The sequence below is a fragment of the Macrosteles quadrilineatus genome, unplaced genomic scaffold (genome assembly GCF_028750875.1).
Source record: "Macrosteles quadrilineatus isolate MER2022 unplaced genomic scaffold, UCM_ALF_1.0 Scaffold_9__3_contigs__length_116548681, whole genome shotgun sequence".
Lineage (NCBI taxonomy): Eukaryota > Metazoa > Arthropoda > Insecta > Hemiptera > Cicadellidae > Macrosteles > Macrosteles quadrilineatus.
Genome location: NW_026542602.1, coordinates 96,656,544 through 96,683,740, shown reverse-complemented (window position 1 = coordinate 96,683,740; position 27,197 = coordinate 96,656,544). Strand labels below are relative to the sequence as shown.

Here is a 27,197-nt window from a genome sequence, read left to right as displayed (position 1 = left end):
TTGCCTTTTGTATAGTGCAAATTTATTGAAAAATAATTTCGGGAACGTTTTCGGATTAAGCGGACGTTTGGATTAACCGTGTTAGGATTACCGGGACTAGAGTGTATGTGTCAGATTGCTGATATTGTTTATTTATTTTTATTTTTAGGCTTTTGATAGTAACATGCTGTATACAATCAGAGTAAATTATAATTTTTGTGCTTTCACTGTGACCACAGTAAGCTTTTTTTACATTTACAGGTATAAAAATAATTTCACCAGGTTAAATAAATGTAGTTTTAAAAAAATCAAAGGAAATTAGTAGATACATACAATTACAAAACATGCTTTCTATATTAAATTGTATGACAAAAACAATATTTGTGTATGTGACATAATTTTACGACATCTTAAGCCATAAACTGTTCCAACTTATAAGGGAAACTTGTGTTGGAAGACCTGAGTTTATGGAAGACTAGATGACTCTAAAATTGCATGATTCAAGGAGCGAGCCGTTCATAGACCCAACCGTTCTCCCCTACATGTGTCAACCGACCGTCTGCTTTCTCTCCCGATTTACAACGTCGAAACCGAATACGATCGTGAATCCGGTTGCTCTGCCCTTGCCAAAACTCTATTGTTTCTGGCTCCAATATGTATCCACCCCTGCAACAGAGATACAAGTCTCTAGTTTATTCCAAGCACTATCTTCACTTCAAAATGTTAAGACTGACGACTATGTAGAAATTAAGTGCTACATTTAACTAAGAATATACACAACGATGAAGATTTCCCATCCCCATTTTAAACTTGCAGGTACAGCAGAGTATCGATTATCCCAAGCCCAATCATATAACTCATCAGTTAACCAAGAAGTGGCTGATCAGATCATGGCTCAAAAACGACCATTACTAAATGGCTGGAGCAAGTCAATCTAATGGGTCAAAGCTGACAAAACATACCAATGAGGTGGTCGAGGAACCTCCTTATTCGCGTACAGTTGCTCTAACTCTGCCTCCTTCTCGGTGAGTGTTGCTCGACTCTCTATCACTGAGCTCTGGTTGCTACAGGCAGTGCCAATCTGACTAGCCCGAGGCCTGGAGTGGAAGTATTGGTCAGAATCTGCCTCTGGCACCCTTCGCACTTTGCCTTCAATCCTCACCTTTTAACAAAGAAGATAAGATCTTTTTTGACGTAGACAGTAAAATTGAAGTGAATCGGAATATTTGTAATGGATTGGATGATGGACCTAAAAAGATTAAACAAAAATTTAAGGTAAACACCAATGAAGATGTGAAAATATATGGTAGTCAAACAAAATACAAACAGGATAGGAAGAAGTTGTTTGATTTTGAGATCAAATACCTTATGGCATATATTGCCTTAAGTGGCGTTTTGAACAAAAATATTTTTTAAGTAATTTTTCATCCAATCTACATGTTGATGGTACAACATTTTAAAATGAGCTTCGTAACAGTGGACACACTAATTACAACAACCCGAGGTTTTAAAGTCAATGGTAAAATAAATAAAATCTATAATAGTTAAAATAATGTTTTGTCTGCAAAATATAACTGTAAACGTCTGTGACAGAGACTATGGACAGGCAACAAAAAAAGTAAGTAATAGAATGTAGCCTACTTCTTCTCAGTAATATCGTCAGTATCAATATATTAGGTTATGAACTGATATCCTTACCGATCTATGGAGGGGCTCCCAGTAAAATGTTATTGCTGCATTAGGGTTCTCCTCCTGGAATTATAAAGTTGACTCAATATGAAACTCCAACAAAATAAGTTAATATATTGAGTTTAAATACTATGAATGGTGGCAAAATAAATGTAAGTAACACAACCATGATCAATTGTTTGTGTAGCGAAGTGGTTACGGTCCTATTGTTGGCAGACCCCGATGCCATTTTAATCATTGGGTTATCGATTAATGATGATATCCAACAAAAATATAGGACACGTTAACAAGTACAACACATACAATAACATCATTAAGGTTTGGAACATTCCCTTACAGAAAACGTGGATAAACACCAAAAACCAACTCATTTATTTGACTCATTCAAGTATTTCACCCTAAAATTACTAAATGAAAAGATATCAAGTAGCATAATAATTCAAACATAAAAATTATTAGCCTAATGTTTGTTAAAACTTAAAAGACAGTAATCCAAGGGAGTTTATAAGCAACAGACAATAGTTTGGACACTCCAACCATCATCATTCCCAATAGGCAAACGACAATGGGCAGCCACTTTTCCAGACGCATCCCATAACCTAACATCTAAATATTTGGTTTTGAAATAACATGTTGCTTTGAAATGCTTTTCAATGTTACTAAGTATACAAGGGAAAAAAATATCCTAGCCTACTAAGTAAGAGAATTAAACATGATAGGCAAAATTGGATTGGATTTTTTCTAAGCCTATTTGCAAAATAGAAGGAATAGAAAAATTATTACAGTCCTTACCAAATCATGGGCTTTCCTGCTGTTATAATTTGTATAAAACTTGAACCCTTCCGTTCCAAAGCCCTTCAGCAACAAGAAGCGAGCAGATGGTTTACCATCCCTAAAACAACAGAAGGTAGGTAAACCTAAAAACAGCAATACAGGGTGTTTGCAAAAGAATGCCGGGATTTTGAATGGTAAATACTTGGGAACTATTTAGTTTTGTTTCCCGTGTAGCAAGGCAGGAAACTTTGACCTTGGATGCACAAAACAGGTGCGCAGTGGTAGGCCGCTATTATGACAACACGCTTGACACCAGTCGCCAGTACGACATTTACGGCACAACAGAAGGCACAGAGTGTAATCTGTGGTTCTCAGAGTTTATATCGATTGCTAAATTAAACTAAATGTAAATCTACTAAAGAAATATGATGCTGGTTTAATGAGTTTCGTGGCAGAGACGTAGGAATTAGCTAACTCAGGAACTCGCTAACTCGGTCGTGTGTTGGAACTGGCTAACTCTGGAACTGGTTAACCGTCTCAGTCAGGAATTGGCTAACTCCGGAACCCGCTAACTCGATTTTGTCTCGCGGCGAAATTCGCTAACTCTGGAAGTCGCTAACCCGGCAGCGCCCACTGCACGGAGCGTTGCCAACATTGTACGACGAAATAATCGTACACTGCCGTATTTCAAAATTTCAGTATCAATGAAGATACAGTAAATGTTATTTTTTTTGCTATACATTCTACTTTTAACAGCTAACTAGCCCAAAGTAATTAAAATGTAATTTTAAAAAAATCATGAAAAGGTGTTTTTATTTAACTGTACAACGGCCAATTAAATGAAATGAAATGTCTTTATTGCCTTTAACATGATATAACATGCATTGCAATCGTCAAAATAACTTAAATAATAATATAACTTTGTGATTTTGATCTTAATGCCATAAGTATTATAAGAAAATAATATGAAAACATTGAACATTCAGTTTAGTTGGTACCTACTAAACAATTAAACCTCTACGAAATTAAGCCAAAATACACGGAAGTTCTGAAACACCGATTAGAAAGATAAGAAGAAAATAAATTAATTTCTTTGCCTTTAATACCAATTTTTTTAAATTTACCAATGAGGATGTCGTGATCAACGCAATCAAACGCCCGGGACAGGTCACAGAGAACACCAGCTGCTCTCTGAGATCCATCCAGAGCCCGTGTGATGCAGTTAACCATTCTTGCCATTGATGTTTGACAACTGTGCCCTTTTCGGAAACCAAATTGAGTATTGTTTAAGATGTTATTACTTTCTAAAAAAGATCTTAATTGAATATCAATAGCTTTTTCAAATATTTTGGAAAAACATGGAAGTAATGCGATAGGACGATAATTGTCTAGGTTGTTTTTGTCGTTTTTCTTAAATAATGGTCTAATTTCAGAATATTTTAATTTATCAGGAAAAATTCCCTGCTCCAGAGACTGGTTTATGAGCTTGCACAAAGGTTCTTGGATAACGTCTATTACATGTTTAATAACAAATAACGGAATTTCATCCCACCCTGAAGCCTTGGATGGTTTCAAAGAAAACACTATCTTTCTTACATCAGATATGCTTAATTTATTAAATGTAAACATATTATTTTGCTCACTGACCATGAAACTCATTGCCTTTTTTCCATCTGGATTAGATTGATACGACGGCGCTGAAGGGCCACCAACTATAAAAAAAAATATTTTTCTTAATCTCTGAGAAAAAACTTAGAATTCTGAGTTTAAAGTCAGAATATAACAAGTGGGCGTTCCACTCTGAGATTAAAGTCAGAATTCAACTAGTGGGCGTTCCCCTCTGAGATTAAAGTCAGAATTTAACAAGTGGGCGTTCCTCTCGGTGAAAGGAGTTATAATTCTGAGATTAAAGTCAGAATTGAATTGTGGGCGTTCATCTCTGAGATTAACGTAAGAATGCGGCCACCAATGCGGCCGTGCTACTATACTCTACTATACTCTTCTCACGGCCACCTTTAACTCCAGGGGCCCATTTCATAATAAACTACAAGTTACAAGTTACAACTTGTAACTTGTAATTTCCATTAGATTTGCATTGGGCGATCAGCTGATTTACTAATAATATTAGTTTGTACTTTATTATGTAATGGTCCCCAGGCCGCGGCCTGGTAGAATTGGCAACGTTGCAAGTAGAAGAACACAGTAGAATAGACAACAGAAATGATATTTATATTATTTCTTTTGTCTAAGATAGTAGGGATGATAGCATCGATATGCTGATAATATCGTTGCAATAAGAGAGGAACGCCAACAGTTCAATTCTGACTTAAGAGTTGAATGCCCACTAGTTATATTCTGAATTTTTTCCCAGAGAGGAACGCCCACAATTCAATTCTGACTTTAATCTCAGAATTCTAACTCCTTTCACAGAGAGGAATGCCCACTTGTTAAATTCTGACTTTAATCTCAGAGGGAAACGCCCACTAGTTGAATTCTGACTTTAATCTCAGAGTGGAACGCCCACATGTTATATTCTGACTTTAAACTCAGAATTCTAAGTTTTTTCTCAGAGATTAAGAAAAATATTTTTTTATAGTTGGTGGCCCTTCAGCGCCGTCGTAGATTGAACCTTATTTTTTACATTCAGAAAATTCTCATTAAAACTATTAGCCAATTCTTTTTTTATTTTGTAACTATTCTGTTGGGATGTATTCTCAATTTGATATGGAATTTCATTTTCCTTTTTATTTACGCCCATCTCCTTGTTTAGTACAGCCCAAGTGGCTTTAGTTATATTCGATGATTTTTTAATATAATTTTCATTTGACAGTTTTTTAGAAAGGGTAGTGACTTTTTTGAAAATTTTTTTATATGTCTTAAAATAGTTGATAAAGTCTTGGTTTTTGTTCCACTTTGATTCTTCGTGCAACAAACATTTATTCCCTGCCGAAATTTTTATTCCATTTGTAACCTAATTTTTGCGTTCACTTTTTTTATTTGTGGATTTAAATAGTTTTAAAGGGAATGCATTATTGAAATTCAACAAAACATTTGAAAGAAAACTATTGTAGTTAATGTTAACGTCAAGAGAGGGGTCAAATTGCCATAATGATGATTGTAAATTGTTCCCGAAATTTTCCATGTTATCACATGAAAAAAATCTTCTGAAAATGGATTTAGACTTAGTTAAATTTTTTGTGTTGATTTCACCCAGGCATAATAATAACAACACACCATTCACCTAGCCATTCACCTGTTGTGTTCAGTAGGCATTCACCTGGCCGGCTAAAAACAAGCGATGACATAGAAAAAAAAGAGAATCTGGCAATTCTGCATCAGAAGCCCAAAAAAACCATTGTCCGGCGAAGTCTTAAGTTGAATATACCGTACCTAAATCGACACTTCATGATCTTATCTTTAAAAGATAGTCTTTGTGCCTATAAAGATTCAGTTAAGACATCAGATAAACCCACCGATCGCTAAGCGTTACAGACTTTGCCAGTTTTACACTCAATCTGAGTTTTACTAAATTATTCTGAATTGTATCCAAGTATTAGAAAACATTTTTTTCTTTTCCCTTCAATTTGATGTTTAAATCGTTAAATTTATCTTCAATAGTCCCCAAGCAACGACCGTTTAAAATTCCGGCATTCTTTTATAAACACCCTGTGTTTCTAGTAAAAGAACAAATCCTTATTTAGGCCTATAGCATTTATTGTTTTTATCCAGATTAGAAATTACTACCATGGATTACAGAAGTATTACCTATTTTAAATAAAAATATCTTAAAGTTTAGTTTGCGCATAACATATAGAACATAGGACTAAAAGAGTTGAATTTTCCACTCTTGAATTAGACTCTCTTGAGTTGAATTACACTAACTTTGATGCAGTCGCTAGGCACATAGAGTTAGCCTCTGCAATCCCAGGAGTTTTGGCAGCTTCGTCGAACCAGATTTTGAACTGCTTTATAGGATCGATAGACTGTAGATCAGTTTCAAGGAATGTATTTTCTTTACCATGATACTTTGTACGCATGCCTGCAACAAAATTAAAAATTGTTATGAAAGTTATTTCTTAAGGGGAGTCGCTACTGAAACTAGTGATTTTTAATAAAATACTTTTAAAAATTATCATATATACTTTTTTAAGTTCATTTAGTCTTAGAAAAAGATTTACTGCCGTTAAAGTAAAAAAAAAAAAATTTACATACTTTTTGGAGTTTTTTAAGTTTTTTGGCGGGAAAAAATGGGGTTTTTTAAATCTCTTATAACTATTTAACTACTGAACCAATTTTATTGTTCGATATCTTATTTTAAAGAGCAAGGAAAGCACATACTTTCTGTGCATACTCATGTTATTTTCTCAATTAGTTTATAAGTTATGGCTTCAAAAATAAGTTTTTGAAAAATTTATAGGTTATAAATTTTTATAAATTTTTTTTCATGTACTTTTATTTACCCAATTACAATATCCATGCACAGAAAGTTGATTTATAGTACAAACAATGTGTGGTAAAAATTTCATTCATATAGCTGCAATAGTTAAAAAGTTATAAGAACTTATATATAAAAAAAAACAAAATTTTAAAGTCGCGGAAAACAGCGGTTGAAGTTTATACGTTGGTTTATACTAGGCCTAGTTGAAGCCCCAAAAGAGGTGTGCGCGCTTCACTTCAAATATTTTTTTCACAGTGAAAAAAATATATATTATACCAAATGTTATGTTTTTCTGAAACCTTACAATCCATAGAACAAGATAAAAAAATAATAAAAAAAATCAAGTTTTTTACAAAATTGGTAGTTTTTCAGTAGCGACTCCCCTTAAGTACAATTAAGTTATTATTCATAATGCTATATGAGTTGGCTTTTAAGAGTCCTTGGAGGCTAGCGGCCATCTTGGATAATTTCAAATAGCTGATGACAAGTTATTTACTGTCCAAAAATATTTTTCAAACACCAACGTGATTATAATTAAAATATTAGTATAGTGTGAGATTAATGTTCTTTGTAGTTTTGAACTGTTCTCCAAGGGAGTCCATGGAAGCAAACGGCCATCTTGGATTTGCCCCCATAAGAGCAATGTTAATTTTCTTAATTTCAAACAGCGTCGAAGAGTTATTTACCATCTCATAATATTTTTCAAACACCAGAGTGTTAGTAATTTAAATATCTAGTATACTGTAAGATTAGACATTTTCTTTGTAGTTCTTTAAATGTTTTACTCTTAAGTTCAGAGTTAACTTAAGTTAGTATATATCAGTCATGAATTCCCAACTTAAATTTGACAATGAATCAATTATTTGAGGTGGTTGGATATTTTAATTTTCAAGAATAAATTATTACAGATACGCATCCGGTAACCGGACGTGGATTAGGCGTCCGGCAGTGACGTCAACGGGTTGTGGGGGCCCGGAACGCCATTACCACAACGATACGATGTACAACCATCGGTGTTCGTTGTGTGGTGTGGTGGATAGCCTGATGTGAAAGAAGTCCCTGGTTTGAATCCCATCGGTAACTTTATCTTTTTGTCAAAGATTTTGCTTTGAATGTACTGTAATTTCTTCTTACTACATCTTTTGTTAGAATTTTTGGCATTTATAATTGTATTTTATGAACAGAATTTAACCTTCATTCGATTTTTTAATTATCAGCTAAGTTAAGTAGTTTGGTTGGTTAGGTTAGGTTATGACAGTAACTGCCGGACGTGTATCCTCTGCGTAAATTAGGCTATAACACAAGATGTTTATGTACCTAACTTAAATTTTAAACCTACAAATGTCTGCAACAGAATGTGAAAGTTTCAATAATCAAAGACAATGTTTAAGCAGGCCTACCTAAACCAGTTCCTCACTAGCATGATTTTTGATTGAAAGCCCAATGACAAAAATGAGCCAATGACAAAAATGGCATCTGGGTCCAGGATCGATCTCGCTTGGAATCAAACCAGCAACTATCAGGTTCGAGGGGGAGTATTAATAAGTTAATTCTAACCACTCGGGTCCACAGACAAATTCTTTGACAAGTGTAGCCTAAATACAAATTATGGTCCATAACGTACTAGGATTAGTCCAATGACTTATTTAAGGATAGAAGTTGAAGGCATAACTTGGAAATAAATTAAGTTGAATCAAAAGACATGATTTAGCCCCCCGAGCTGAATTGATAGTAAATTAAGTTGGTTAATCAAATATACCCCTACCACCTACCTTGAATATTAATTTCATTTTCACTGCCCATATTGATAGACGATAAAAATCGACTAAATTGAAAATTTGTTTGGCAAAAATTTGAGCTGATATGTCTGAATACAAGTCTACTCATTCGGTTGTATAGGCCTACTACAGTAACTCTTCTTAGGGTACAGTTCATGAGACTTAACTTAGATAAGCACTTCAATATAAGGATTGTTAAGTTGATTGCATAACTGTTAATGGCCTTAGTAGTCTAAAGCCTGTATTTAATACCTATACTTAGTTGTTTATAACAGTAACACAATTTACTATTGATGGGTTAGTTTTTGCCAAGCAGATTTCATAAGTAGAAGGAAAATGCGATGCAACTCTCTCTAATTAAGTTAATTCAACTTAATTCTTCATTCACTAACTAATTTCGACTAAGATTACGAATAAGAATAATTTTATTCAAAATACCATCAGGCCAATCACTTAAGATAAATAATGTAAACAAACAAACACACTAACCAAACAAAAACAAAATTTACAAAATGTGAATGTGACACTACCACTGCAGCAAAAAAACCAGGCTGAAGATAGCTGACGTTCCATCTGACGGCCTGTTTTTTTGCCCATTTGATTTATGACAGGCCGAGTGGTAACTGGATGGAATTCAAAATATAGTAGACCTCCCTCCATGTGGATACCTTTGGAAATGTAGCTTGCTATTTTATATTTTGATTAAAATAAACATTATTAATTTCATCGGTTAGACCACGTTGTATGTATGTATCTGTAAAACTGATGTACGTTTTCGTGTTAAATATGTACCGGTAAATTGTTTAGGACTACTTCACTTCTACATAATAATTCAGATATTATTATTTATATTAGAAACTTATGGGAGAAAGTATGTGTCAGAATGCTGATACCGTTTATTATTTATATTAGAAATGATGAAATACATTTGGTATTCAAAAGAATCCAGGTCCCAGGTAGAGTAGGGAGTAGAAATTGCAATTCGCCCTAAGCCTAAGTGGAATGTAAAGATTCAAAACATCCAACTCGAGATGCATACCACTTAGGTGAACGCTGAACTCCCAAAACATATGAGTAAGAATTTACCTGGAAAGGTGGATGGCCTTATTGAAATTCACCCAGAACTGAAAATTAGCTTGAACTTAAATTATAAACGTACACCTCCCAACTAACTAAAATATTATTTAGCATTCTTAATTTTGGTATTTTAAGTCGATACGGGTATTGTTTTTGGCTACCAGTAAATAAGTAAAAAAAAAATGTATTACAATTATTATTGTATGTAAATTACATTATGATTATTATTACATTATGTGTGTCATTATTATTATATGTAAAAAAATGTATGTATTAAATAACAAACAATGGTACCAATATGTGACTATCACAATATTATAGATATCAGTGTTTACTACTGATATATATTATCAAAACTCTTGACACTTTCCAGAAAGTTGATTTATCAAGCGTTGAAAATTAGGTTTTGACTCGTGATCCGACATGTGCGGGTCTCGGGATCTGCGAGTTAAAAAGTTGTCATATTCGATTAGTTATTACGCAAGAACAAACAATGGTACCAATATGTGACTATCACACAATTATAGATATCAGTGTTTACTACTGATACATATTATCAAAACTCTTGACACTTTTCAGAAAGTTGATTTATGAAGCGATGAAAATTAGGTTTTGGCTCGTGATCCGACGTGTGCGGGTCTCGGGATCTGCGAGTTAAAGTTGTCATTTTCGATTTGTTATTACGTAAGAACAAACAATGGTACCAATATGTGACTATCACACAATTATAGACATCAGTGTTTAATACTGTTATATGTAATCAAAACTCTTGACACTTTCCAGGAAGTTGATTTATCAAGCGTTGAAAATAGGTTTTAGCCGGCGATACGGCATGTGCGGGTTTTGGGATCTGCGAGTTAAAAAGTTGTCATTTTCGATTTGTTATTACGTAAGAACAAACAATGGTACCAATATGTGACTATCACACAATTGTAGATATCAGTGTTTAATACTGTTATATATAATCAAAACTCTTGACACTTTCCAGAAAGTTGATTTATCAAGCGTTGAAAATAGGTTTTAGCCGGCGATACGGCATGTGCGGGTTTTGGGATCTGCGAGTTAAAAAGTTGTCATTTCCGATTTGTTATTACGTAAGAACAAACAATGGTACCAATATGTGACTATCACACAATTGTAGATATCAGTGTTTAATACTGTTATATATAATCAAAACTCTTGACACTTTCCAGAAAGTTGATTTATCAAGCGTTGAAAATAGGTTTTAGCCGGCGATACTGCATGTGCGGGTTTTGGGATCTGCGAGTTAAAAAGTTCTCATTTTCGATTTGTTATTACGTAAGAACAAACAATGGTACCAATATGTGACTATCACACAATTGTAGATATCAGTGTTTACTACTGATATATATAATCAAAACTCTTGACACTTTCCAGAAAGTTGATTTTTCAAGCGTTGAAAATTAGGTTTTGACTCGTGATCCGACATGTGCGGGTCTCGGGATCTGCGAGTTAAAAAGTTGTCATTTCCGATTTGTTATTACGTAAGAACAAACAATGGTACCAATATGTGACTATCACACAATTGGAGATATCAGTATTTACTACTGATATATATTATCAAAACTCTTGACACTTTCCAGAAAATTGATTTGTCAAGCGTCGAAAATTAGGTTTTGGCTCGTGATCCGACATGTGCGGGTTTTGGGATCTGCGAGTTAAAAAGTTGTCATTTTCGATTTGTTATTACGTAAGAACAAACAATGGTACCAATATGTGACTATCACACAATTGTAGATATCAGTGTTTACTACTGATATATATTATCAAAACTCTTGACACTTTCCAGAAAATTGATTTGTCAAGCGTCGAAAATTAGGTTTTGGCTCGTGATCCGACATGTGCGGGTCTCGGGATCTGCGAGTTAAAAAGTTGTCATTTTCGATTTGTTATTACGTAAGAACAAACAATGGTACCAATATGTGACTATCACACAATTGTAGATATCAGTGTTTACTACTGATATATATTATCAGAACTCTTGACACTTTCCAGAAAATTGATTTGTCAAGCGTTGAAAAGCGTTGACTTGTAGTATCCAAACCCAATGGTACATGTAAATGAATAGTCTACTTGCAGTGTCCTCAATAAATCAATGGTCCATTTATTTTGTTCACATAAATAAAATGCCTAATTGCAGTATCCGAAGTCAATGGTAGGCTTAGGCCTACTTCTGCTTCACTTAGCCTATATGGGATGTCTATGAGCAGTATTCAAAGTCAATGATACTGTTAAAGATGTAATTTATTCATATTATAATGTCCATAATAGTTATGTTAGAAAAGAACATATGATGTTTCCTTGGCAACAGAGTTTTTTTGTTTGTTATATTTTGATGAAGTAAGATGTATACACAAATCTAAGTTTTTCATTCTATCAGTTTTACTATTAAATTAACTTAATTTTTGATCCACAAGACGACTTGTTATTTTAGACGATATTTCCAACATGGTAGCAGAGCGTGGTTGGTTAAATTAATTGAGAAGAAGTTAATAGAATAGTGAATGATGAGTAATGAAAAACAGATTGAAAAATTAAGAGGGACTGAGAATTTCACAACATGGAAAATAGTCATGAAGGTAATCTTAGAATGTGAAGGAGTTTATGGAATTGTTAGTGGAGAATTCGGAAAACCAACAGCAGGTACACCAAATTATGACAAAAAATTGGTAAATTGGTCAAAAAATGATGCAAAAGCCAGAAAATATATTGTTTTATCCCTTGAGACGAATCCTCTACTTAGAGTAAGCAATTGCTCTACAGGAAAAGAGATGTGGGAGAAACTTGTCCACATTTATGATGTCAAGTCAACTGAAAATATTGACATATTGAGAAATAAGTTCCATAACATTTCTTGGGAACCTACCCTTGGAATGAATGGTCATCTGGAAAAGTTTGACAAAATTCAAAACCAATTAACAATATACGGTAAGCCTATTAATGAAGACGATTTGTGTGCTCGACTCCTTCAAACTCTACCAAAGGAATATGATCACATATATGTGACTTGGCACGACTCACCAAGGGAGGTGAAGACATGGGACATTCTACAGAAGAAATGTCTCAACTTTGAATTACGTCTAAAGGACAGAGACGAGATGGATGTAGCAGTAGCCATGGTTTCCAAAATAAAAGTAAGTTCTAAACAGCCAAAATATATGGGAGCCAAAAATGCCAAAAAGGGAGACTTGCAAAAATTAGGAGCGATAAAATGTTTTTCATGTGGCAAAAATGGTCATCTATCTAAAAACTGTAGAACAGGTGTAATTTGTTTTAAGTGTCACACAAAAGGACATAAATCAAATGAATGTACCCCCCGTGAGATACAAAATGCTGCAATGATGACTCGATCAAATCTAGAGGTAGGCCTAATTGATAAGTCATTTTTCAGTGAATGTGACAACTGGCTTGTTGACAGTGGTGCTTCTCACCATGTGACAAACCGCAGGGACTGGTTCGCCACTTACAAACCATTTGATACTCCTAAAAAGATGGACAGTGCTCGCCAAGGTGTTCATATTCAGGCCTTGGGGTCAGGAAAAATAGACGTTATGGTTTTTGATGGTAAACAGTGGACTTACAGGTATTTCGATGATGTTTGGTACTGTCCTGATGTTGCTTGTAACTTATTCTCAGTGAGGAAAGCAGGTGAAAAAGGCATTCACCAGACTGTGAAAAACAATGGTAAGTCATGGGTGTTTTCTCAAAATGGAACAATCATTGCTTTGGCTATATTTAATACAGCTAATCAATTGTATAATATGGTTGTTAAGGTCATTCCACCAAAAGAATCATGTTTTATTTTGAAGAAAATAAACAATAACGATGATAAACACTACTTTAACATTGAAGAGAGTAGCAATGATATCGAGCATGATCCCCTTGACAGTAGGCAATCAATTCTAAATGATGAGACCAGAAATCAGCTTGTTGACAGTAATCAGGACAATATATTCCATGAAGATGAGCAAGATATTGTGTATCCAGGAACCAATGATACTGATGAGCAAGACATGTTGTGTCCTAGTGATGATAACGCTATTCCAGGTGATATATTACAAGAGGAGACTTATAACCTGAGAAAACGTGATGGAATAAAAATACCTATGAGATATAGAGATTATTCTGTCATGTGTGTCAGTGACAGAGATAAAAATGAGCTTTTAGCTTCTGCAATACTTACAAACGAAGTACCGGAAAATTATGATGAAGCAATTAGATCTGAGCATGTTGTCGATTGGAAATCCGCTATGGATGAAGAAATAGATTCATTAATAAAAAATAAAACTTATGATTTGGTTGATCAACCAAAAGGAAGAAAAGTCATCGATAATCGCTGGGTATTTGCACTGAAAACAAATTCTGAGAACGAGATCATTCGTTACAAGGCGCGTTTGGTCGCAAAAGGATTTACTCAGCGTCCTGGTATTGTTTATGGTGACACTTTCAGCCCTGTAGCTCGGTTTAAGACGATGCGAACTATGTTAGGCTATTCAGTTCAGTACAGTCTTGCTATCAAACAGTTTGATGTTAAAACAGCATTTTTGAATGGCAATCTTGATGAGACTATTTGGAAGAGTAAGCTTCAACGGTGTGTTTCCCAATCTTCAATGGAAGCAAAATATGTTGCCGCTAGCGAGACCTGTAAATCCCTTCGTCTTGTGAAAGAGATTGGCGCAATTGAAGAAAAGTCTATTCCTATACTACATGTGGACAATCAAAGTGTGATTAAACTTATGAACAATCCAATGTTCCACGATCGCTCTAAACATATTGAGACGAGATACCATTATGTTCGACAGTTGGTCTCTGGGAAACAGATCACTGTCAGATACATTCCAACAGAAGAACAAACCGCTGATATTTTAACAAAGGGCTTATCATCATTGAAACATGTTAAAATGAAAACTTTCATTGGGATGGTGGCCTCTTAACTAAAACTTATTTTTCTAAAATGTATTATGGACATTACGGGGGTGTGTTAAAGATGTAATTTATTCATATTATAATGTCCATAATAGTTATGTTAGAAAAGAACATATGATGTTTCCTTGGCAACAGAGTTTTTTTGTTTGTTATATTTTGATGAAGTAAGATGTATACACAAATCTAAGTTTTTCATTCTATCAGTTTTACTATTAAATTAACTTAATTTTTGATCCACAAGACGACTTGTTATTTTAGACGATATTTCCAACAGATACGTCGGGTTCAAGTCAACGAATTGTGTTATATTTGGTTCACATTAGTGGAATTCCTATTTGTAGACTGCAAATAGGAATTGAACATATTCCAATCAGATAGATATTCAAAGTCTACATTAATTGCACGTCTTGCTCACATAAAATGCTGTAAGTTATTTACAGATTCCAAACGCAATATGGTGCATCAGCCTAATTCCGGCAACCCTTATTATTGGTTTAAGTCCTGTGGTCCGAATATTACCATTTCAGATTTATACCTTCCCATATGGTTGGTTACATGACTGTGCCAAATTTCGTGCAGATCGCTTAAGCCTGTCAGGTGGAGCCTGACCTGTATTTGTAAAACAAAGGCAGTGAGTGTAGTATAAGAGCTTCGCTTCACTCCGCTCAATAATTTCGATACTGCAAATGAATCATGGTAGGCCTAAGCAAAACCTGTATTATTAAAAGGCAATAACGATTATCATTATATCTATATAATTAATACGCTACATGAAACTTTGTCGGTTGAACTCCTCCGCCATTTCTTAACCGATTTTATCCATTGACGTCTCATTGGAAAGAGCGTCTCGCGTAGATTTGCAAACTGGTCTTACATTTTTGAAAAAGTCCCTTGGGTTCTGCCCCAGTGGCTTTGAAAGTTCCCATGTTATCCTTATGAAGAACATAGTTGTTTACATTTTGATCAGCTGTATAATTTAATTGCTGTTATTTATTTTTCAATTCAATGAAACGCATTTAGTACATTTGTTTACTATTTGAGTTTGTGTAAACATAACCCCCAAGACGGATTGTGTTAGTATGGTTTTATCTTAAATTTGTGTATTTATGGTTGTTTTGTGACTCTATGACGGATCGTGTTAGCACGATTCTAATTTATATTTGTGCATTTATCGTTGTTTTGTGTACCTATAATTTGTTTATTTGTTGTTTTTTTTTTCTTTTAAACGCCTCCGACGCGGCGAAAACGAAACATAGACAGGAGGCGTAATTGTGATAACGACCGCAGCTACAAATCAGTGGCGCGTATTAGGCTTAACTCCAGCACCTGACCCCGGACAATCTCAACTATTAGGTTACAAATGCGCCCTAACACTACCCCAAAACGACTTTCCGTTCTCAATTAGCCCTCTATCAATGACCTGTGTTGCCTGTATAGCGAGGCATTTAGAGAAGGAGAAACCCGGCCGGAATGCTTTAGGTTTATCAATAATGAAGATAAAAATTGTCTGAGTTACACACCGGTAATCTTTGAGTTGACTCTTTTAAACTCATTGTAAATATGACTGTTATTCGTTTTGAAATAACTCCTGTAACACATTGCAATTGCTCGAATTCGAGCAACATGTACGCTAGTTATTATTACCTCATGTATGTAGAATTTGCTTTTCTTTATTTTATTTCAATGTCTTCTTTCTTCATTATTAAAAAAAGAATAATTTATTTGTACAGAAGACTTATTTGCATTTAACATTCATAAAACTCACCAATTCAATTACCTCAATAACTGTTTACCAGTATTATTGTTGTGAAGGATTGGGGTTAGCCTCACTTAGTATAGGCCTATAATTTAGGTCTAGTTTTATTTTAGCAGTTAAAAGTAAGAAATTGTCGTCAACCACTTTCAAAATTTCCCTATTGTGCAATAAAATTTATCAATACGACTATTTTATTGTCTAAGTTACACCATTTAGTCTTAAACCTTACCTGTAAACCACGTGGTTGTGATTTCATTTCGTAAAACGATTTTGTATTTTTAGCTACAAGTACATTTTTTACAAAGTTTCTTGCAAATCAAGGGCGGTGTGATTTTTGTTGGTATAATTATGTTGTAGTGTTTTTTTAATGACCTCGTTTTATCTTCTCCTTCTCCAAGCAACATAAACTTAGGCCTAATTAGTTAACTATTCATTGTTGTTAAAAAGAACAGAACCATTTTACAATTAAATATAAACGGCATGGAGTTTAATCACTCAATATAGAACTGATTGTTAATCATTTCGTATTACATACAATATACTATAATTTGCTCTTTAGTATTATCCGATTTTTTCTTTTGTACTGTATTTATCATGTGGTAGATTTGTTGACTAATGTTGAGGCTCTTGTTTACTTTGTTTACTCGCAAATAATGTCATGGCGACCAATTAACCCATAAGGCCCATGTTAAATTTCCAAAAGTTTGCATCCATGTAGGGAAAAGTCCTATGGTCCGATTTGTACCATTTCAGATTTATACCTTCCCATGGTTGGTCACTATGACTGTGTTAAATTTCATGCAGATCGCTTCAGCCGTTCAGGAGGAGTATTTGTAATAAAAAAGCAGGAGTGTAGTATAAGAGCTTCGCTCGCTTCGCTCGCTTCGCTCGCTCCGCTCAAATATATATCTGTAGTAAACACTGATATCTACAATTGTGTGATAGTCACATATTGGTACCATTGTTTGTTCTTACGTAATAACAAATCGGAAATGACAACTTTTTAACTCGCAGATCCCGAGACCCGCACATGTCGGATCACGAGCCAAAACCTAATTTTCAACGCTTGACAAATCAATTTTCTGGAAAGTGTCAAGAGTTCTGATAATATATATCAGTAGTAAACACTGATATCTACAATTGTGTGATTGTCACATATTGGTACCATTGTTTGTTCTTACGTAATAACAAATCGAAAATGACAACTTTTTAACTCGCAGATCCCGAGACCCGCACATGTCGGATCACGAGCCAAAACCTAATTTTCGACGCTTGACAAATCAATTTTCTGGAAAGTGTCAAGAGTTTTGATAATATATATTAGTAGTAAACACTGATACGGTATATCTAATTGTGTGATAGTCACATATCAACAAATCGAAATTGATAGATTTAAAAGTGTAAAATGGTAAAGTGAAAGCAGCTAGTCCAGTTGATCTGGCATTAGAATGTTTCACGAAACTCCGAAGTCTTGTACATTAAAATTAAGTGTTTGTCTATGACTTATGTACTGAATAGGCTAGTTATTAATAACTTTTCCAATAAGTCTGTTTAAGTTATTGTAAGACTAACATTTTTCGGGTCAATATTATCACCAGTCTACTCACACTAAGACTGAACCATGGACAGAACCAGGACCAAGCACTGGTCTGTTGTAAGTTGAAGCGAGTGTTCCTATTGTTCCCTCCTGACAGTTTTATGACCTAGCATTCGTCAGATGCTCGACAGCTAACTTCAGCCTGGTAGCAAAAAAATACTTTAAGGGAAGCAGACGACTGCAGAAAACGTTTTAATAATTCCAGAGTTACCAACATAAACATTTGTAATACTACCACGATTCGGGGTTATGTGAAATAGCACAGACCAGAAATAGGCTACATTTTATTTGCAACACTATTGTTACCATGTCAGATGTCACGTTTAAATAATTCCTTACAAATAGTGATTAGGACGCTATAGGGCGTAATTTAGCCCAAGGATGAATGTAGAATGGAGTGAGAAGTCTAAGGAGCTTCGTTTTATGTATACATTTAAAGCTAGTTATACAATAATAGTTGAGTGGATGACAATGAATCAGTTGTTCTAATCAATCAATCTTATCATTGAGTTAAAGAACCAGCTGATTTTAGTCATTGTCAAAGCTGTCAACTCATCGTTCACTCGTCTTCTTAAAAAAGATGGTGATACACTTGCTAGTGTTGCCACTTTTAGGATAATTACTTAATACTTCTTTTTTAGGGTAATTTACTTGTCTAAAGGTAAAGTTTAGGGTGATGGCAAATTTAGGGTAATTTTATGGTAAAATCACAAGCTATCAAAACAGTGAAAATTCAACAAACAACTTATTTCCATATTGATTGAACTTCTAGTTGCGAATTATGCTGGGTTATTGATTTTATTCGATTCTACAACAGGTTATGGAACAACCTCTTGTTATACTATTGTTTACTTCTTGCTATTTTTAGCGAATGTCTTTATAGGGAAGTAGTTATTACCGTAGGTCTCATGGTAAGACCTAGGCCCGGGACCGATTTACTTTTTTTCATTTTGATGTCCTTGGAGGTCAAAAACACTACTGTACGAGTTAAAATTTGTATGTATATGTGTATATATATATACATACATTACATTATATTATGTTTCTATATTGGACTGACACACGGCCACCTTTAACTACTGGCCGCGGCCTGGTAGAATTGGCAACGTTGCAAGTGGTGTTGTTTAGTTTAATGACAGTGACAGACGTCCTATAAGATAACATGGCAGACAGGTGACATTGGCTCATTAATTCGCACTTTATTGATTTAAATTTAAATTTATGAATATAAATTTGTTAAAATTTTGAAAATAAAACTTACATACAGAATTGAAAACCGAAACAATATGAATTTAAAATCTATATCTGTACATTTTAAGCGGAGTCAATATTGCCATAGTCCAGTAATCGATCTTTCTTAAATACACACCATTAGCTGCTTCGGCTGCTTCCAAACAAAACAGCTGTTACAGCACCACTTACGACGTTGCCACTTCGAAGGCCGCGGCCTGGAGTTAAAGGCGGCCGTTTGGCTGGCAGACCTATCAGCTGACAGATGTTTTAAATAATTTTATTTACTTTGGTTACTAAGAAGAGATAAATAAACAATAAGAATAAGATAAGGCTTCCCAAGAAATACCCCCGCCGCAGCAATCCTGCAGACTAAGCAAATTTCCATTTGCCTGATTGGATTTATACTAAAATATCTCCTTAAAAATATCACTTTCCTTATTTAAATAGAATCAGTTTAACACATACTTAGGTTTGCTGCAACAGGGAGGGTAAAAGTGTTTTTTTATGTAAAATGTTAATAGTTAGTAAGAAATAAAAACATTTTCCAAATTTGGGCAAAATATCTTAATAAACAAGCAAACTACAACAGTTTACTTATTCTCCATAAGAATAACATAGGAATTTTAAATTTACAATTTTTTGGAATTTTCTCCGTAACCATTAGGTGCATTATAACGCTTCAATATATACTAAATTATTTGTTTTTTTAAGCTCTACAAAATAGTTTGAAAAGAAATTGCGAAATTGTATGTATTTTGAGTCAAAAATGGGAAAAATGGGGCTCGCGAACTCGTTCAAATAAACGTAGGTTTACACGTTTGTACCAAATTTCATCAAAATCGGATTGTTTTTGCTCGAGTTATCGCGCTAACGGACACATATAAATATATATACATACAGGGTTAGTAAAAAGTGTGGAGACCCCCTGTTATTTTTTTAACGGCCCATACTAGAAAAACTAAACTTGGCACACCTTTATGACACGTTATGAAGTACTTTTTGGGTATAACCGTCACTTGGTGTACATCCCCAAAATGGGGGATTTTGGGAGAAACTCGAAAATTTCAAACACAATGACCCATCGAGTGACCCCTCATTTTGAAGGTCCTGGTAAAAGAAAACCAAATACGCAAATTAGAGGTCTCTATCTCAGTTCAGTAAAAAAAGGCAGCCAATATATATATACAGGGTGAATTTTAAATGAGTTCCCCCCCTACTTTTTTCTACATTTCTCAAGATATCAACTTCGGACCACGTCAGATCATTGTAGTGTAGTAAGTACTTCATTTTGACTGGGTAAACATTTTTGGCCGCCATCTTGGATCCGCCATATTGGATACAAAATTTTTTTTCAAATGTAAAGGTAGGGTTGTGACCCATTGTTTCAAATTAGAATTTTACGCTGATTACAATGCCGCAATTAGTTAAAAAAAATCTTGATTCGTTCTTAAGTTATGAGGACTTTTTATAACTGTATTTTTAGCCCATTTTAACATTGTGCATTTAAAAACTAAGACCATAATCTCAAAATTGTGCTAGATAAAGATAAGTATACACCACCATTCATTGTTGACCTATTATCACTTGATTATGACGGATGTATTTTTTTCGGCCGCCATCTTGGATTTGCCATTTTGAAATGTGACAAATTAATTTAAATATGAAGGTGGTGTTGTGACCCATCATTTTAGACTACTTTTTTATGCTGAATTCAATGCCGCAATCCGTTTTGCATTTTCATATTTGTTTTTTGAAATATTGGAAATTTAAGTAAGATAATTTTAATATTTCATCAAGAAAGCCTTAGAGACAAAAACGGATTGCGGCATTGAGTTCAGCATAAAAAAGTAGTTCAAAATGATGGGTCACAGCACCACCTTCATATTTAAATTAATTTGTCACATTTCAAAATGGCAGATCCAAGATGGCGGCCGAAAAAAATACATCCGTCATAATCAAGTGATAATAGGTCAACAATGAATGGTGGTGTATACTTATCTTTATCTAGCACTATTTTGAGATTATGGTCTTAGTTTTTAAATGCACAATGTAAAATGGGCTAAAAATACAGTTATAAAAAAGTCCTCATAACTTAAGAACGAATCAAGATTTTTTTAAACTAATTGCGGCATTGTAATCAGCGTAAAATTCTAATTTGAAACAATGGGTCACAACCCTACCTTTACATTTGAAAAAAAAATTTTGTATCCAATATGGCGGATCCAAGATGGCGGCCAAAAATGTTTACCCTGTCAAAATGAAGTACTTACTACACTACAATGATCTGACGTGGTCCGAAGTTGATATCTTAAGAAATGTAGAAAAAAGTAGGGGAGGAACTCATTTAAAATTCACCCTGTATATGAATTTGAACGGATGGTGTTTTTGGCCTCTAGGGACCTCAAAACAAAAAAAAATCGGTCCCGGGTCCAGGTCTTACCATGAGTACTACGGTAATAGCTTATTCCCTATATTGGAAATTCGCTAAAAGTGGTTCAATTTAATTGCACCGAACGATTGATTGTTATTTACCTTTAAAAAGTATGTTAAATTAAAAACAATCATACTTAGTGGAAATCTTTAGACCTTATTTCAGGTATTCCTCCTGATATAAATTAAGTCTCTTAATTAATTATACGAGGTTCTTTTCACTAAAAATTGGTGACCCCGACGTGATTTGATTTCGAAAGATTATTCAATCGTTAATCACTATTGTTATTCAATTAAGTAAATCAAAAACATATCATATGGAACTCGACGAAGAAGTATTGACAAGACTAAAACTGTTGGAAATCCTAAAAATATATCTTATTGTTTATTTATCTCTTCTTAGTAACCAAATTAAATAAAACTAGTGCCTGTTGCTCAAAATCGAGCAATTGTCAAGTACCGGTATTTTACAGAAGTTATTCTAAAACTACAGTAATAACAGTCATAATTTTCGATGAGTTTAAAAGACCCGACTATAAATGCTTATGTAACTAATTGAAATACTCACGCTATTAATAGCGCTTTGAAATAATAAACGCTTCTTGTAAAAATAGTTTAGCATTTTTTGGACCGGGCCTTATTTCTTTCATGTATTTATTTCATATGACTTTAGGTAGGTTTACTTTACCACTGTGACAACATGATGTGTATATTCTTCATGTTTTTTTTTACTTCCAAAATAAGTTGCTTAGCATAACTGGCAAAAATAATTACTCATCTCTCCAAGTGATTGTGTACGTGGATTCCTTACTGTGAGACCAGGCCTCTCCTCTGCTCTTCTCATGCGTATAAGATTTCCTATTAATTGTCTCCTCCTACTGTTTTCAATATTTTTCCTTTAAACTCAAGAAATTGTCTGTTCTTCCAACAAAACTGATTGACTATTTAGATTTGTCTTTATAACCTCCTAAATATTACAAACATCAATATTTACTCCCAAAAAGCTGATGGTGAGTTTCTTTTTATATACAGCTGCTTTTGTTTTTTTGTTTTTAAATTGACCTTTGTTAAGAGTAAGAGTTTTTAAATTCTAAAACCTGTATGCAAAACTACGAATTGAGAAGAATTATTTGACACCTCAAACGTTAAAATCGGTCCAGAAATAGCGGAGGGGTTTTGTTCACAAAAACAGCCCTCACGTATTAATATAAGAGACTAGCTGTAACCCGCGGGCTTTGCCCCGTTTAACTTCTTAATTTTTATTTTCCGATACAGAGTGTGCCAAAAACTGAGGGTCACTAGTTCGAATCTCGGAATTTTCATATGTCATGTTATACATCATTTTAAAGGTATTTAATATACAAACATTTTAGCGAAAATATAAATGAATTATCTTTTTTCGTTTCAAAATGGCAGAAGTTTATTTGGAAAAAAATCAATATGTTTTTAATACTCTGTGTTTCCTATACCAATGCATTTAGCCCTTCTCTGGTTGAATTTTCTTACTCGTTATGAAATTAGCTTTACTGTGATTTGTTACAATAACGGGTTTTTAAAATAATAAAAATTCCAAAAAGAATTGATTTTAGAAAATTTGCCATTTTGAAACGAAAAAAGATACTGTAATTCATTTCTGTGTTTTCACCAAAATGTTTGTATACTAAATACCTTTAAAATGATGTATAACATGACATATGTTTACTTTTGAAAATTCCCGAGATTCGAATTAGTGACCCTCAGTTTTTGGCACATCCTGTATCGGAAAAAGTTGAAAATATTTTTACGTTATTCATTGGGGTCGATTTAGCGGGAAATAATTTCATTTTATAATCAAATTATTCCATAATCAATTTGAGACAGCTTCCATGGGACACTCATCCGTATATGTGTGTCCATGACGACGATAACTTGAGTAATTTTTATCCGATTTTGATAAAATTTTGTTTGAAAGTGTAAGGCGGGATTAACTTGAATGAATTCGGGAACCAGCATGATCGGACCATGGGAACGGGGTTTAACGGGGTTTTATGGGGTAAAAATGGGGTTTTCTTGTTTTTTACCATTAAAACAAAAGAATTATCAGTTTTTCTCCAGACCTTTTTAAAGAGTTTAAAAAACAAATAGATTAGCATATCAAAGTGTTTTTACACGGTTATTGGTTACGGAGAAAATTAAAAAATTGTTCTTTTAAAAATCCCATGTTATTCTTATGGAGAATATTGAAAAATGTTGTAGTTGGCTTGTTTATGGATATATTTTGATCAAACTTGGAACTTTGGCAGATTTATTTATTTTATACTAAGCTATTAATATTTTAATAAAAAACACACTTTATTAGTTTCCCTGTAGCAGCAAACCTAGGTACTCGTTAAACATAAATGTTCATTATCAATCAATCAATCAATCAATTTAATCTATTAATTTAAAACCAATCCAGGCAAATGTAAATTCGCTCAGTCGGCAGGTTTGCTACAGTGGGAGTATTTTTATCATGATGTTGGGGTGAATAATTACACTTAGGATTATTTTACTGATTGTGTAAATAAGATTGTGTACTGTCCAAAAAAGAGTAGTCACAATAAACCGATACAAATGATAAAAATGATGATAGTTTCGGTTGGTTCGATATTTTTCATATTATACAATGGTTGAATATAGATCAACGATCAATGTTTTGCTCTTATTTTGGGTTGTCTTCTATTCATTTTTACAAGTTATAGCTTAGTCTAGGGCTACAACCTACAACCAAAGGATTACCCTGTACTTGAAAGATTATTTTCAAACAGAGTCTAAATAACTTGAATTTAATACTATTGCAGCATGCAGACCTGATCCTGAACAGTGGATTTATTTGCTCTCAAATTTGTTTGTTGCCAGTGTTAAGTGTTAAAACATTTTCGAGGCACTATAGCGAATGTACAAAATTTGGCCATGCGCTTTTAAGATTGAGTAATAATTAACGTATATTAAATTGATATTGAAACATTATTTAGTGTTTACCCTCTTATGTAATTTTCATATTATATTGTTGTTTAGCAAAAAACATAAATATTAACATTTAGGGTAACTCAAACTAGATTTAGGGTAATTTTAGCCCGCCATTAGGGTAAAATTGCAACAACATGGTGGCAACAATGTGACACACACCCTGCCTGGGGTGTTGGCCATAAAATCCAACCTAGGATAGGATGGTAAATAAATCCATGCTTAGTATATTTAATTTACTTAAATATAATGATAAACTTGTTGCTGGATGTAATCAATTGTATTGTGCTTTTGGGTCATTCCAAAAACAAAAGAAACATCATCTTCCAATCTTCTAAAGAAGTTCGTGGAAATGGGAAAAGCCTTTCCACCATGACGTTTCATATTGTGGGTAATCTCATTTTTTTTTGGGAGGGTTGGGAAAATTCATTTACAACCATAGGTGGCGGGCCTGTAGTGTAGGACTCCCAACAGGTTTGAGACCCAAAGAGTACCCACGAAAAACCTCCTCTACTCTTAGGACAGTAGCCTGTGCCTGGAAACACTTGTCGCATTTCATCAGAACTGGTCGAGTTTGCCTACGCCCGAAGGGCTTACTCCGTGTCTAGCCGTTCATTTCTTACACAATCTAGACTGCGATCCAATCTAGATTGTCCTTTTTAACTTGAAGGATATTCCGGACAAAATGCAACCAGCAGTCCCAGTTTTCCTCATCCTCCAGCAAGGTCTCACAAATAAATTCAACTAACAGCACCCCAAGATGTTGAATGGCCTCCTGGCAGCACATATTTCATCGTAGACAGCGGAAGAAAGTATGTTCCACGTCGTCGGGAATCCTCAGGCAGTAAATACAGTCAGGTGAATTGGTTTTGGCCATTAAGTACAGGTATGACTGAAAATAGCCATGACCTGACAAGAACTGCGTGAGATAGTAGTCGATCTCACCGTGCCGTTGTTCCATTTATGGTTGGACCTGTCTGATGAGTCTGTGCGGGAGCGCTCTTCCGTTCTTGCAGTGACCTTGCTGATGTAGCCTTGTCTATGGTAGCTTGCCTTCCTATCCACTGCCAACAGTTTGACAGGGGTAACTCCAGTAATCGCCAAAACAGGCGGTTTGGACAACACTCGGTACGCGGAAGCGACCCTGAGTGCCACCTGACGCTGCACTGGTGCGAGCCTCAACTTAATTGTACGCTTCCTTGTTGAACACCTCTGCCCACACCTCAAAGCCGTAGAGTAGCACAGACTGGACTGCAAACATTATGGTTGGACCGACGACGCCCGACATTGGCCATTAGCTTACTAAAAACGGCAACATTTCTAGCAGCCTTGTCTGCTGTATGAAAGATCTGGTTCCTCCAGCTCATCTTGTTGTCCACCATGACACCAAGGTACTGGACAGTTCGAACAGTAGTGGCAGTTCGCGTGGTTTGGACAACTAAATTCCCCACTCGTAGCAGGACGATGGCTTCAATCGTTTACTTGAACCTCAATAACAAGACCCGCGATAACAAGACACCCTTGATTATGTGGGTCATTTTCAAATCTCCTTGAAATTATTTTACCCCTAATCACATGTTATTGCAAACATCGATAAGAAGTCAATCTTAATAACAAGCCTTCTTTTATAATCCCTATGAGAGTCTTGTTATCAAGGTCCTACTATGGAATGGTAAACTTTCATGAAATCGCAGCAACGTGCAACAGGTATGCTAGTAATGATTATAAAAACATCCGTTTTAAAGAACAACTATGGACAGCAAAAGCATTTCTAAATGTATCATATATTTTGCACTTATTTTGAAATTATTTATTGTATCACAATGCTTTTAAAAGGAATACAATGAGTGACATATCACTTGTTATTAAAGTTACTATTGTATTATCAATCAACAAACAAGTTAAGCAACCAGTACTATTTTTAAATAATTCCAGGTCGAAATACACACCAGTTCCCTTATTAATTGTAAATATAAATTCTTACCTTCAATATTTACTTCCAATTGATCACCCATTACTACAGCTAAATAATGAAGTAACAGGCCTGCCCAAACTGACATAAATACAAACTGCTATCAACAAAGTCTAACTTTATCACTGCCACAATCTTAAGTTGTATTAGGTTTATTTATGTGAGGTTGGTGGATAACATATTATCATTGTTTGTAAACATCTGACTTAATGACTAATGAAGTGTAAACAGTAAGATCCCATTACGTATTATTATTATGACACTTAAAAACTGCTTCTTGCTAGCATTGTAATATTATTCAATTTTCTCTGGTTAAACCACTTGTTGATTCTTTTTTATTTAAACAGCAGCATTCTCTTTAAAAAGTGAAACCTATTATGGACTTAACAGCCAATGGCTGGACTATAATATGCTCTGGGCCACAGATACTAGAAAAGACCTGGTATGGATCATAAACATAAACTAATGACGTTTTTGGCCCTAAAAAAAACATCATTTAATATTGCTCAAATAGAACTGCCAAAACATGTTAATGCTATTAG

General features: G+C 34.4%; 1 protein-coding gene across 3 annotated transcripts; it reads right to left on the bottom strand.

Moving 5' to 3' along the window:
• Positions 1-262: 262 nt before the first annotated feature.
• LOC129004048 (pyridoxine-5'-phosphate oxidase-like) lies at positions 263-26,726 on the bottom strand. 3 transcript variants are annotated; one of them, XM_054432425.1, is made up of 6 exons: positions 26,668-26,726; positions 6,325-6,481; positions 2,461-2,560; positions 1,678-1,731; positions 942-1,141; positions 263-645 (listed from the first exon to the last, which is right to left on the bottom strand). In XM_054432425.1, exons 1-6 carry the CDS (start codon positions 26,696-26,698, stop codon positions 480-482), a joined length of 708 nt encoding a protein of 235 aa, XP_054288400.1. In that variant the 5' UTR covers positions 26,699-26,726; the 3' UTR covers positions 263-479. The 3 variants fall into 3 exon arrangements, with proteins under 3 accessions (XP_054288400.1, XP_054288401.1, XP_054288399.1); XM_054432426.1 differs by lacking the exon at positions 26,668-26,726 and adding an exon at positions 9,148-9,196; XM_054432424.1 differs by lacking the exon at positions 26,668-26,726 and adding an exon at positions 8,653-9,140.
• Between the last annotated feature and the right edge of the window lie 471 nt (positions 26,727-27,197).